General features: G+C 41.8%; 1 protein-coding gene across 3 annotated transcripts in view; it reads left to right on the top strand.

The window, feature by feature from the left end:
• Nucleotides 1-4: 4 nt before the first annotated feature.
• The window catches only part of POLE2 (DNA polymerase epsilon 2, accessory subunit), a 31,752-nt gene continuing 19,194 nt past the window's right edge, over nt 5-12,562 (top strand). For 2 of the 3 annotated variants that reach the window (XM_043556084.1, XM_043556083.1), the window contains exons 1-6: nt 5-97; nt 3,921-4,021; nt 5,174-5,249; nt 8,353-8,430; nt 8,562-8,655; nt 12,390-12,464. In XM_043556084.1, coding sequence (XP_043412019.1) covers nt 30-97; nt 3,921-4,021; nt 5,174-5,249; nt 8,353-8,430; nt 8,562-8,655; nt 12,390-12,464 — 492 coding nt within the window. In that variant the 5' untranslated portion in view covers nt 5-29. Of the gene's footprint in view, nt 98-504; nt 610-3,920; nt 4,022-5,173; nt 5,250-8,352; nt 8,431-8,561; nt 8,656-12,389; nt 12,465-12,562 lie in introns of those variants that run through there. The other variant, XM_043556085.1, reaches the window with a different exon arrangement.

The following is a 12,562-nucleotide window of genomic DNA, read 5'->3' as shown; positions in this document are numbered from 1 at the left end:
GGCAGCGGCCGTGGCGCCAAAACGCGAACATGGCGCCTGAGCGGCTGAGGAACCGGGCAGTAACCGCCTTCAAGCTGCGTGGCTTGCTGCTCCGGGGGTGAGTCTCCCTGGGGGCAGTTTATGGGAAGGACCAGGAGGGCCAGGGTCAGGCGACCGCGCCGGGCAGAGGGACGCGCCGCGCGCCGATCGTAGGCTTGGCCTTAAATTACAGAGACCCTTGAAAAAGTCTAGAGTGAAATCGATCTGGCAGGGTCTTACTGGCTTCGAGGACTTCGATTTCCCGACGTTCGCGTGGAATCGAAACGTTACTCCCCGGTGGGACACGGTCTCCTCCTGCAAAGTGCCACAATGAGCCGGAGAAGCGGCTGTGTCGCAGCAGCGGTTTTTTGGCATTGTGACTTGAGCGCCTCTCGGTATCCGTCTCCCTCCCCTCTTCCCCCTCCCCCCCCTTCCCCCTTCCCCCCCCTCCCCGCGGCGTCCCGCCTAGTCTCTGCCTCCGCTAAATGGGAATAATAGAGCGACTACACGTAGTTACCGAGTCGTCATTGAGCAACCTGGGAAAGCCCACATGCGTGTCTGTAGTTATCAACCTACAGTTTTGAGAAAATTGTGAGCCCTCCCCTTTCTAAATTTTGGATTAGGCATTACTCCTGAGTGACAATTCCTAGAGAGTTAAGAAGTGGCTAAATTTGAAGCATGTTACTAGATCTTTTCCTAGGTCTTCCTCCTCCAACCCCCTTGAACATTTCCTTTGGAACTTCTCGGATAGTCAGGTTTCCTGGCCATAATCATGTTTTCTAGTCCCTACAGAATTCACTCTTGTTAAGATTTTCCTCGCTAAATCTGTTTGTTGTTGTTGTTGTTGTTGTCTTTTAGAATACAATGTTTTTTACAGACATATTTAAATATCTGCTGGATAGAATGTACTTTTTTTGTACCAGGCTTTGATCGCTCTTGCTGTATGTGGAAAGTGTTTGGTTTTGGAATAATGAGTTTTATGAAACTTAAAAAAATTTTTTTAATGTTTATTCATTTTTAAGAGAGACAGAGGAAGAGCAGGGGAGGGGCAGAGAGAGAAGGGGACAGAGGATCCGAAGAAGGCTCCACGCGGTGTCAGAGAGCCCAGTGTGGGGCTTGAACTCACAAACCGTGTTGAGATCATGACCTGAGACCGAAGTCCAACGCTTAACCTACTGAACCACCCAGGCGCCCCTTATGAGACTTTTTCTTAAATTAATTAATTTTTTTTAAGTGGGCTCTGTATCCAACATGGAGGAACTTCAACTCAAGACCCAAGGATAAGAGTTACATGCGCTGACCGAGCCACCCAGACACCTCGACTTTTATGAGACTTTAACTTTGCTTTTGGATTAGTGGTGAACAAGGGCAAGGGTGGAGAGAAAATAATGAATTTTGTTCAGTTCGTCTCTGACATTTTGAAAATATGAGCAATTGATCAATAAACTGTTCTCTTTTCCCTTAGAATTTGACCCCTTAGAATTTATTCCCTTAGAATATTAAGCTGTCATTCATTAATGAATTTAGTCGGAAATACACTGAAATGCTATCTATACAGGATCTGGGCCAGATCTGTATGGCTTTACAGGCTTTAGTCTATCATAAGATCACTGTGCTGGAGCAAGGAGTACAAGAGAGAGTAAGACACTGTGGAAATTGGGGGATAGATAGTGTATTAGTTATTTATTGCTGTGTGACAAATTACCCCAAAACTTAGAGGTTTAAAACAGCACACACTGGGGCGCCTGGGTGGCTCAGTCGGTTAAGCGTCCGACTTCAGCCAGGTCACGATCTCGCGGTCAGGGAGTTCGAGCCCCGCGTCAGGCTCTGGGCTGATGGCTCAGAGCCTGGAGGCTGTTTCCGATTCTGTGTCTCCCTCTCTCTCTGCCCCTCCCCCGTTCATGCTCTGTCTCTCTCTGTCTCAAAAATAAATAAACATTAAAAAATAAATAAATAAATAAAGTAAAACAGCACACACTAACTCACGTTTTCTGTGGGTCAGGAATTCAGGTAGGCGTAGCTGGGTCCTCAGCTTCAGGGCCTCTCAGTCTCTCATCTCAAAGGTCATTTGGGTGAGATTTGCTTCCAAGCTCATTCAGTGGTTGGCAAGATTCAGTTCCTCCAGAACTATTAGACTTGGGGCCTCAGTCCTTGCTGCCTGTTGGCCGAAGGCTACCCTCAGTTCTTTGCCATGTGGTCCTCTCCAGTATAGCAGCTTAATTCATCAAAGCCAGCAAGAGAGAGTTTTGTGACGTCTTGTTGCTTTAAAATTTTTTCTTTTAAAACTGCAATACAGTAAAATGTTCCATTACTTTTACCATATTCTGTTGTTAGAAGCAAGTTACGAGGTCCAGCCCATACTCAAGGGGAAGGGTTGCACATGGATGTGAATACCAGGAGGCCTGGATTATTAGGGGTTGTCTTAGAAGTCTTTCTACCATGGATATTGAATAATTCAGTTATTTAATTTCAACTTTAAAAAGATCCCAGGAAAGTAGCGCTCTGATAATGTACAACAAGGTAACTACTGTAGAGTTAAAGAAGTCCATCATTAAGGAAGTGATTGGAGCTGACTGTTCAAGATGACTTCACTAGATGAAGAAAAGAGTGGGGAGAAATGACCATATAAAGTCTCTGAGGCAGGAGAGCACTGAGGGAGCCTAACAAGATTTGGCAGGGGCCAGGTCCTCTATAGGTCTATAGGCTTTGAGCTATCCTAAGAGCTGTCCCAATTCACCCAAAATGTGTGTGACTTTAGGGACTTAGTCATTAAATATCTAATGGATCACCTTCAAATTTGTTTGGCATTCTGCCAAAGGATGGCATGGTTCCAGTTTTCAAGGACCAATTTATCTATGATAAATTGGAGAGGTAATACCCACACATGAAACAATCAATAAGCAACCCAAGATAAAAACAATTAGTGGGGTGACTATAACAATAACATTGATGTGAAGTGTGAAGTTGTGTGCTACAAACACAGAATGGCATGCAATTAGCTAATTGTTTAGACAGTGTTCATTCTGAGCCCTCTTGGCATTTAAATCAGGGATTCATGCAGATTTTTTTTTTCTTTTTAAAGTTCAGCTGTAATGAGTTCTTTTGGAGTCATGGGGGGGGATTCATGTGATTTCAATATGAACATTGCTTCTATGACTAGTCATATATCATAATTTTTTCTAGTCTAATTTTTAAATTTTAAAATGGAAAACAATGATGAAATTACTAGAATTTAAGCAAATGCATTATCAAGTTAATAAATATATGCTTAAGTGTCTGCTGTGTTCAGGACATTGAAGCAAATGAAGTCTTCCTTAAATCTAAGGAGATAAAAAAAATGTAAGGTGATAAATAGTACAAAGCTAATGTGATGTATCAGACCTGAGATGTATAGGAATTTTAACAATTCAGAAGGAAGGGGAGATTGCAGCAGAGAGAGCTGGCCTAGGAAGCCGCCTTTTTTTTTTTTTTTTTTTAAGTTTATTTATTTTTGAGAGAGAAAGAGAGCAGGGGAGGAACAGAAAGAGAGGGAGAGAGAGAATCCCAAGCAGGCTCCACGCTGTCAGCGCAGAGCCTGATCTGGGGGTCAGTTTCACAAACTGTGAGATCATGACCTGAGCCAGAATCAAGAGCTGGACCCTTAACCAACTGAGCCACTCAGGCACCCCAAGCCTAGGAAGCATTCTTAAAAGAAGGATGTGATTTGGGGCTTTAAGAATGGTTTTGTTGGCAGGGGACAGAAGGAAGAATTTGTTCAGAAAGGGCAGGAGAGATGAGCACCGCTTGCAGAGAGGAGTGAGTAGATCTTAATTTCAGTGCTAGATTGATAAGTGCCAGTTTTTGGCATCAAACTTGTAGCCTCAATTACCAATGACATGCCTCATCTTTTCTTTCCTTCTCAGTGAAGCTGTTAAGTACCTCACAGAAGCTCTTACACCTGTCAGTGAAATAGAACTTGAAGATGCGCTGGAAAAGATCATTGATGCAGTTGAAAAGCAACCCTGTAAGTAACATTTTCCGATAGCTCTTAAATCATTTCTAGAGTTCTGTGTCCTCAGTTAGATTTATGGATTTAAGTGGAAGCTGAAGATTCCCTATTAAAATTTTCCTGCGTTATGAGACACATGCATGGTAGGTAGCACTTCTTCCCAAGGGGTAACCTCTAGTTCTGTTGGAACTCAGGACATTCCCACCCCCCCCCCCCCCCAGGCTGTTAAAATTCTTCCCACTGATGGAGCTGTGTTACTGCCAGCTTTCCAGCACTTGACTCCTGATTTTGATCTAGTCCTCATGGTCACTTTTTTTTTTTTTTTTAATTTTTTTCAACGTTTATTTATTTTTGGGACAGAGAGAGACAGAGCATGAACGGGGGAAGGGCAGAGAGAGAGGGAGACATAGAATCGGAAACAGGCTCCAGGCTCTGAGCCATCAGCCCAGAGCCCGACGCGGGGCTCGAACTCACGGACCGCAAGATCGTGACCTGGCTGAAGTCGGACGCTTAACCGACTGCGCCACCCAGGCGCCCCCTCATGGTCACTTTTGTCTCTCTGTGTGCTTTCTACTTTGTCTTACTTAGATTCAGTACTCCTAAAAGTTTGGGGAAAACAAAGAGTTGAAGCTGAAGTCGGACGCTTAACCAACTGAGCCACCCAGGCACCCATTCCCCCTTTTAAGATATGAGCATATAAACAACAATCTATCCATAAGGACATCTAATCTAATGAAATAATGCTTGTAAAGTCCTGAGCATAGTGTCACGTTTTACTAAGGGCTTAATAAGTGGTTGCTGTTCTAATTGTTACTATCATGCCTATGGAAACATAGCAATTGGATAGAAAGTTATACTAATGTAACCTTCTTAATCCTAGGAGTTTACAGAAGTGTTTGCATAACTGAATTTGTTAGTAAACAGTATTTAGAAAAGTAAGGCATTTGACTTGTATTATGATACCACAAGTGTCTTTGGGTGTAGAAGATTTAAGGTTTTTGAGATACGGCTTTTGTTATTGTTTTGACCTAACCCTTTGTCATAAGAACTAGGTAATGAGAATCACAGGGTTGGTGTTTGCAGATTATTTTTAAGAAAAAAGCTACCTGTGGAAATAAGTAATATTTTTGTCTGTTTCTAAAATTTGACTTTAAATTCTCTTTTCAGTGTCATCAAACATGATTGAACGATCTGTAGTGGAAGCAGCAGTCCAGGAATGCAGTCAGTCTGTAGATGAAACTATGTATGTGGATAAAATGAACTCATCCCCCCTGCCGGAGATGCTATGAATCTTATTTTAAATTATTTTCTTGGGGAAATAATTAGTGGTCAGCATTTGTACAGTGGTTATTTCTTCGTATTTCTTTTTAATTGATAGTTTGCATTATAAACCTCATTAAATGACTCATCTGTACTATTTTTTCCCTAAGATTTGAGATTAGAGTCTTGTTTATGCCATTACCAACTTTTGCCACTACCCATCTGATCTGACTTTATATTCTGCATGCTACTCCTGGATTGAATTGAATATTTAGACATATACTTTGCTTTTGCTCTTAGGAAAGTGCTGCATCCAGAAGAGTTCAGCGACTTATGTTGGGTCACATGGTGAATAGCAAAGAGGGTGGAACCTTAGTTTTTTGATTCTTGCCACTAAGTCATGCTATTAGAGCTGATAAATTCATATGGCAGTAATTTTTCTGGGTTTTATTTCCAAGCGTCCATCTTTCCTTTCCTCTTTTGATGTTTATTGAGAGAGAAGGAGAGAGAGAGTGGGGGAGGGGAAGAGAGATGGGGACAGAGTTCCTGAAGTGGGCTCTGTGCTGACAGTAGAGAGTCCGATGAGGGGCTCAAACTCACAAACTTCAAGATCACAACCAGAGCCAAAGTCGGTCGCTTAACTGACTGAACCACAAACGAGCCCGTGCCCTCCCTTTCCTCTTTTGAATATGACTTCTTTCTAGATTCACAGGGTTTAACTGGGAGGAAAACAACTGGGGAAATGGACAGAGTAATAACTTTAACAGTTTTTTCCTCTTTGGGGCAATGGAGATCATTGAAAAGAGTCGTTACCATAGTAGAGCTGCTAAGAACAAAGAAAACTGAAGAATTTTAATTTTAACTTTGCAAACTCATTATTTAAGATACTCGGGTACAGCCATCAACAGAAATCCAAAATGATTTCTGTATGGAAATCACTGTATGGAAGTGTAAGGATTATAATCATAAAATAAGCATTGAGTTAACTGTTGTTTCTGTCTAGCCCTTTATATGCCACAGTTAGCCAATGTGGAGGTCCAGTGGGACTAAAAGGTAAACAGTCTTTGCAATTTCAGTTGTCAGAAAGTTACTAATTATCACAGAAGAGAGGCTTTCATTTTTATAGATGAAGAGGTGGCGTGACAAGCCCAGTAACCTGTCAAGAGCGATCTGCTAGAAAATAGCAGCACTGTACCTGGAATCTAGGTTTTCTTCACGTCCACCCGTTCTAGGCTGCTCTACGCTAGGTACTGCCACCAATGCAGCAAGAACGTTTTTGACCATATTCAATCTGGTAGATTAACATAAAATTTTAGGGAAGGTTTTTTTAGGTTGGACTGTTTCTACAATAGTGCCGTCAGTTTTTTTAAAACCTCTTTCAAATGTGGTTATGTTATTAACACTGAAAGGAAGTTATTTTGTTGAATTTCCTTCTCTAACACTGTGTCAAGAATATGCCAGTATTTGGGGGGGGGGGGGCTCTTTTTCTATGTTATACCTGGTTCCTGGGACACTTTTGCATAACACTGCATAATTTTGGATTAGAAAATTGTTGGAAATGATATTCTTTAATATTATAGCTCATAAAAGTAGTACCCATGGGGAGAGACTTCTTTTAAGACATAACTATTTTATACGTACATGTTCTTTTTCAACAGATGACATTCTTAATTACACGTTAACTTGATTAGCCATTTACAACAACGTGGATAGAACTAGAGGGTATTATGCTAAGTGAAATTAGTCAAAGAAAGACAAATATATGACTTCATTTATATGTGAGATTTAAGACATAAAATAGATGAACATGAGGGAAGGGAAGCAAAAATAATGTAAAAACAGGGAGGGGGACAAAACATAAGAGACACTTAAATATAGAGAACAAACTGAGGGTTGCTGGAGGGGCTGTAGGTGGGGGGTGGGCTAAATGGGTAAGGGGCACTAAGGAAGACACTTGTTGGGATGAGCACTGGGTGTTATACATAGGGGATGAATCACTGGATTCTACTCCTGAAATCATTATTTTACCATATGCTAACTGACTTGGATGTAAATTAAAAAATAAATAAAGATGTTTTGAAAAAGAACGAGAGCAAAAGAAAGAGATTTGGAAATCAAAGAAAACTAAAAAAAAAAAAGAAAGAAAGAAAAAGAAGTTAACTTGATTAGGGGCGCCTGGATAGCTCAGTTGGTTCAGCATTCTGACTCTAGATTTTGGGTCAGGTCATGGTCCTGGGGTCGTGGAATTGAGCCCGAGTGGGGCTCTGCACTAAGCTTGGAGCCTGCTTAAGATTCATATTCTCTTTTTTCTCTCTCTCTTCACTCACTGTCCCCCTCTCCCCCACTCTCCCTCTGTATCCCTCCCCCACTTGTGTGTGCTCTTGTGCTCTCTCTCTCTCAAAATTTAAAAAAAGTTAACTTGGGGCGCCTGGGTGGCGCAGTCGGTTAAGCGTCCGACTTCAGCCAGGTCACGATCTTGCGGTCCGTGAGTTCGAGCCCCGCGTCAGGCTCTGGGCTGATGGCTCGGAGCCTGGAGCCTGTTTCCAATTCTGTGTCTCCCTCTCTCTCTGCCCCTCCCCCGTTCATGCTCTGTCTCTCTCTGTCCCAAAAATAAACGTTGAAAAAAAAAAAATTAAAAAAAAAAAAAGTTAACTTGATTTTTTTTTCTTGAGAGTATTGGCAATGCTTTCTTGTCTCTGAAAGGAAAATTTTACCCCCATATTATGACACTATAAGAAATTGTGGGGGTGCCTGGGTGTCTCAGTTGGTTGAGCATCCAGCTCTTGGTGCCGGCTCAGGTCATGATCTCATAGTTCGTGGGGTCGAGCCCCATGTCGGGCTCTGCACTGACACTGTGGAGCCTGCTTGGGATTCTCTCTCTCCCCCTCTCTCTCTCTGCTCCTCCCCCACTCTCTCACTCGCTTTCTCTCTCAAACTTGATAAATAAAAAAAAGAAATTGTGTATATGACCTGTGGAAAGTGTATTTAATTTATATGCCATAAGATTGTAATACAAGTTTTTGTGCTCACCTAGAATTCGTATGTGTTAGTAAATCAGATCTGTGTTTTTGTGGGATGTTTTTCAGGGAACATATTTTCAATATCATAGGAGCATTTGATATTCCACGCTTTGTGTACAGTTCAGAAAGAAAAAAATTTCTCCCGTAAGTATATTGATTTTAAGCTAATTTCAGATGGACATTTCTTTCAGAAGGCATACAGCCCATGATTCATTTTTGGCCTACCTTTGTGTACTGTGATAGTTATAAATAAGCATTCCTTTTTTTTTTTCTAGTCTATTAATGACCAACCACCCTGCACCAAATTTATTTGGGACAGCAAGAGATAAAGCAGAGCTGTTTCGTGAACGATATACTATTTTGCACCAGGTAAGCTGAGGGTAGAAAATGAGACTGTTTAAGATTAGGTAACACTCAGAGTTAATTTAAAGGATGGAATTTTGCGGTCCAAAGCTTATTCAATAGACTGTCATTGGCCTGTGTTTGAGACCAGATGGAGGATACAATTAACAATTAACAACTGTGATGATAAAAATAGCTAACATTTATTACCAGATTTTAACATGCTGAGCACTGTGTCCAGTATGTTACAGACATTACTTACCTCATTTAATCATCACAACATCAGTGTAGGTATAAAAGCTATTATCCTCATTTTACAGATGAGGAAACTGAGACCTAGATAAATTTAGGAAATTTACCAAAGATCACATATAGTAAGTACAGACCGGATTTGAACCCAGTTCGTCTGACTCTGGAGTCTGGCCTTTACCTACTACACTATGCTAGCTTTGTGCAGTTTACAGTCTATGAAGTTAAAGACATTTGCACAAACAAGATATAAAGTAGAGTTTTATGTGCCGTAAAAGAGATATAAACAGAATGTATTCATTGGGAAAATCAGGGCCTTGGTTGCTTTGATCTTGTGAAATGGGGAAAAGGTAGTGGTAACAGTGTGAACAAAGACACAGCAAAGGGAAAGAGTGAACTCTGCAGGAAATGATAAGCAGTGGGTCCATTTTTGTGTGTAGAGGAAGGCTCGTGAAGAAGAGTAGCATGGGATTGGTTTGGAAAGGCAAGCGGGAGCCAGGTGGTCAGAGCGCTGTGGATGCCACTCTTGGCGTTTGGGACTCTGTTTTCTTGGTACAAGGAGCCTTGGAATACCAGAGAGACTCCATCACAGCTGGGTTTTTTGAGCCCTTTTCTACCAGCAGATTTGGGGATGGGTTAAAAATATGAGAGAAGGGGCGCCTGGGTGGCTCAGTCGGTTAAGCATCCGACTTCAGCTCGGGTCATGATCTCACAGTTCGTGAGTTTGAGCCGTGTGTCAGGCTCTGTGCTGACAGCTCAGAACCTGGAGCCTGCTTCACATCCTGTGTTTCCTTCTCTCTCTCTGCCCCTCCCTTGCTCATGCTCTGTTTCTCTCTCTCAAAAAGAAATAAACATTGGGGCGCCTGGGTGGCGCAGTTGGTTAAGCGTCCGACTTCAGCCAGGTCATGATCTCGCGGTCCGTGAGTTCGAGCCCCGCGTCGGGCTCTGGGCTGATGGCTCAGAGCCTGGAGCCTGTTTCCGATTCTGTGTCTCCCTCTCTCTCTGCCCCTCCCCTGTTCATGCTCTGTCTCTCTCTGTCCCAAAAATAAATAAACGTTGAAAAAAAAAATTAAAAAAAAAAAAAAAGAAATAAACATTAAAAATAAAACAACAACAAAGAATGGAAGAGAAACCTTAGAGGAGTCTGTTATTAGTCCTGCCATAAATGATAGCTGGGGGGAAGGAAGTGGCAACGGTTGTAGACAGGGGACCGCACTGAAGCAGTGGAAGCCATCATTCATGGTGACAGAGTGGATGTGAAGGGGAAGGCAGAGAGTAAAGACTCAGAGATGATTAAGGTTTTGAGTCAGAGAGTAGGACAGTAGAATAATATGGTAACAGATAAGAAAAAGGGAATGTTTGGGGAAGATGATTCAGATGACACAGGTACTGTCTTAAACATTTTTGAATTAAGGTTGTCAGTGGGAAATCAGGCGAAAAGTACATATAGAGCTAAAGAAAGAGATGTGGGAAGACAGATTTAGGGGGCATCTGCCCAGAGGAGTGGATGGAACTGCAGGGATGGGTGAGACCCTATGGGGTGGTGGGGAGAGAAGGGAAGAAAGGAGAATGTGGGGGCCAGGCCAGGGTGGTGGTATACGGGAGAAGGTTTTAAGGACAGGATGGTCAGTGCGAGTAAGCTCTGAAAAAGGATGAAGAGGGTGAACCCTGAGGATGCCTGTGCTCTCCTTCCATCACCTGCGTAATGTTGCCAGATCAGTCTTCCTTGATGTGTAGCTCTGATATTGTCATGATTTTGCACAGTCTTTCAAGGAGGTTTACTGCCTATTAAATTAAATACAAACTATATATACTTAGTGTTTGAGATCTTCCATCGCACCTTTTTGGCCAAAACCTCTACTTTTCCTCTAATCGTACCATACTAGAGCCAAAAATGAAACAAACTATTGTTCATTTCTTCTCCTTCTTCTGTAACTTTGCTTTTTTTATTCTTCACTCTCTGGGCTGCTCTTCCCTTCCCACTTTTCTCTGCTATTGAAACCCTCCTAACCTTCTCAAATTCCTCCTCTTTTCTGAAACTCTTCTTGATGAGTCGGATGCAATCTCCTTCTGCCTTAAAGCACTGACTATGTCAGTCTGTCTTGTGCATCATTTACTGGAGTTGGCCCTGCCTTGCCTTCGGGGTGCTTATCCCCGTCATGAGATGCTCCTTGTGTATTTCCCCTGCCACACTTGCTTGGCACAATGCTGTTCACAGAGAAGATGCCCAAGTAAATACCACATTTCTTTTTTCTTTCTTTTTAAAAATTAGATTTTAAAGCCTATTATATTATTTTGGGTGTGTCACGTAACCCTTCTGAGCCTCATTTTTTCTTATCTGTGAAATGAAAGCGTTGCATTTTTGTCCATTCACATTTTTATCACAATTATCTTCCTATAAGCAAATCTGATGTTATTTTTATCCTATTTCAATATCTTTGTTTTCTATTGTCTACCAGATAAATTTCCTGACTTAGCATGTAAAGTCGGTATCGTCAGGGCTCTTTTATTGGAGGTTACAGAAATTCAAACTGACTAAAACAGAAAGAGGCATTTATTGACTTGTGGAGAGGTCTGGAGGTCCACCAGTTTCAAGCATGGCTGGATCCAGGATATCCCACGTCTTGAGGCATCTGCCTGTCTCCATCTCTTGGCAATTTTATAAAAATTGATCTTACTTTCAAACAGGTTCTCCCTACGAGATGACAGAGGCCCCTAGTAGCCTCAGCTGCACTTGGAGAAAGTTCCTCTCTTCTGGTAGTTCTAGCAAAGGTCTCTTAGTGGCTCTTAGCTTGAGCCTGGACCATTCACTGGCCAAGAGGTGGGGTACTTATTCACTAGGCCTATTTATAGAAGGGGGAAGAGACACCAGCCTTGCCTAAACCACATGGACCACAGTGGGGCAGGGGATATGGTTCCCCAAATAGAGGCTCCAGCTAATCTCTTGCCCTGTCTGACATTCTGCTTTGTGTACCTCAGATTCCAACTATACTACACTTTGCGTCACTTCCCAAACACTCCTTTACTCTTGTAAGTCTTTCTTGTGACACGTCCCGTCCTCTGCCTGAAATGTCTTGTCTCAGCCTCATATGGTTTCTCACTAGCAAAGTCTTACTTATCACTTAGGATCTCGTTAAATGCCCCCTTTTGCCTGGGGTCCTTCGTAGTATGGTGGCCCTCTACTTTCCTGTCTCACAAACCCCTGTGCTTTGAGGGTGACCCTTGGTTTGTTGTCTTCATACATACTTTGTATTGACACTCAGTCCAGAGTGTGCTGCTGGCAGCTATACGATAGAGCTTTTCTTTAAAAAAAATTCTTTGAAATAATTTTTTTATTTTCCAAATTACACTTCTAGGTATTTGTATATTAAAACATGTGGGCTTTCAAATTTATTGAGAATAGGCAATCTTAACATTCATTTAAGGACAAGATTTTGTCAGAGTACTGTTTTAATGAATTTTAGTTTAAAATGTCTGATTCAGTAATTCATGTGAATTTGTCTTTTTTATAGAGGACACACAGACATGAATTATTTACTCCTCCAGTGATAGGTTCTCATCCTGATGAAACCGGAAGCAAATTCCAGGTTAGTTATTTAGGAGGCATAAGTGTACAAGTTAAATATTTATTGCTTAATTCTTACTTATTGAAATTTAAATGAGAATGGACCGCTGGTAACTGTTT

Source organism: Prionailurus bengalensis, chromosome B3, assembly GCF_016509475.1.
Source record: "Prionailurus bengalensis isolate Pbe53 chromosome B3, Fcat_Pben_1.1_paternal_pri, whole genome shotgun sequence".
NCBI classification, from domain to species: Eukaryota; Metazoa; Chordata; class Mammalia; order Carnivora; family Felidae; genus Prionailurus; species Prionailurus bengalensis.
This window is presented reverse-complemented; position numbering and strand designations above follow the sequence as displayed.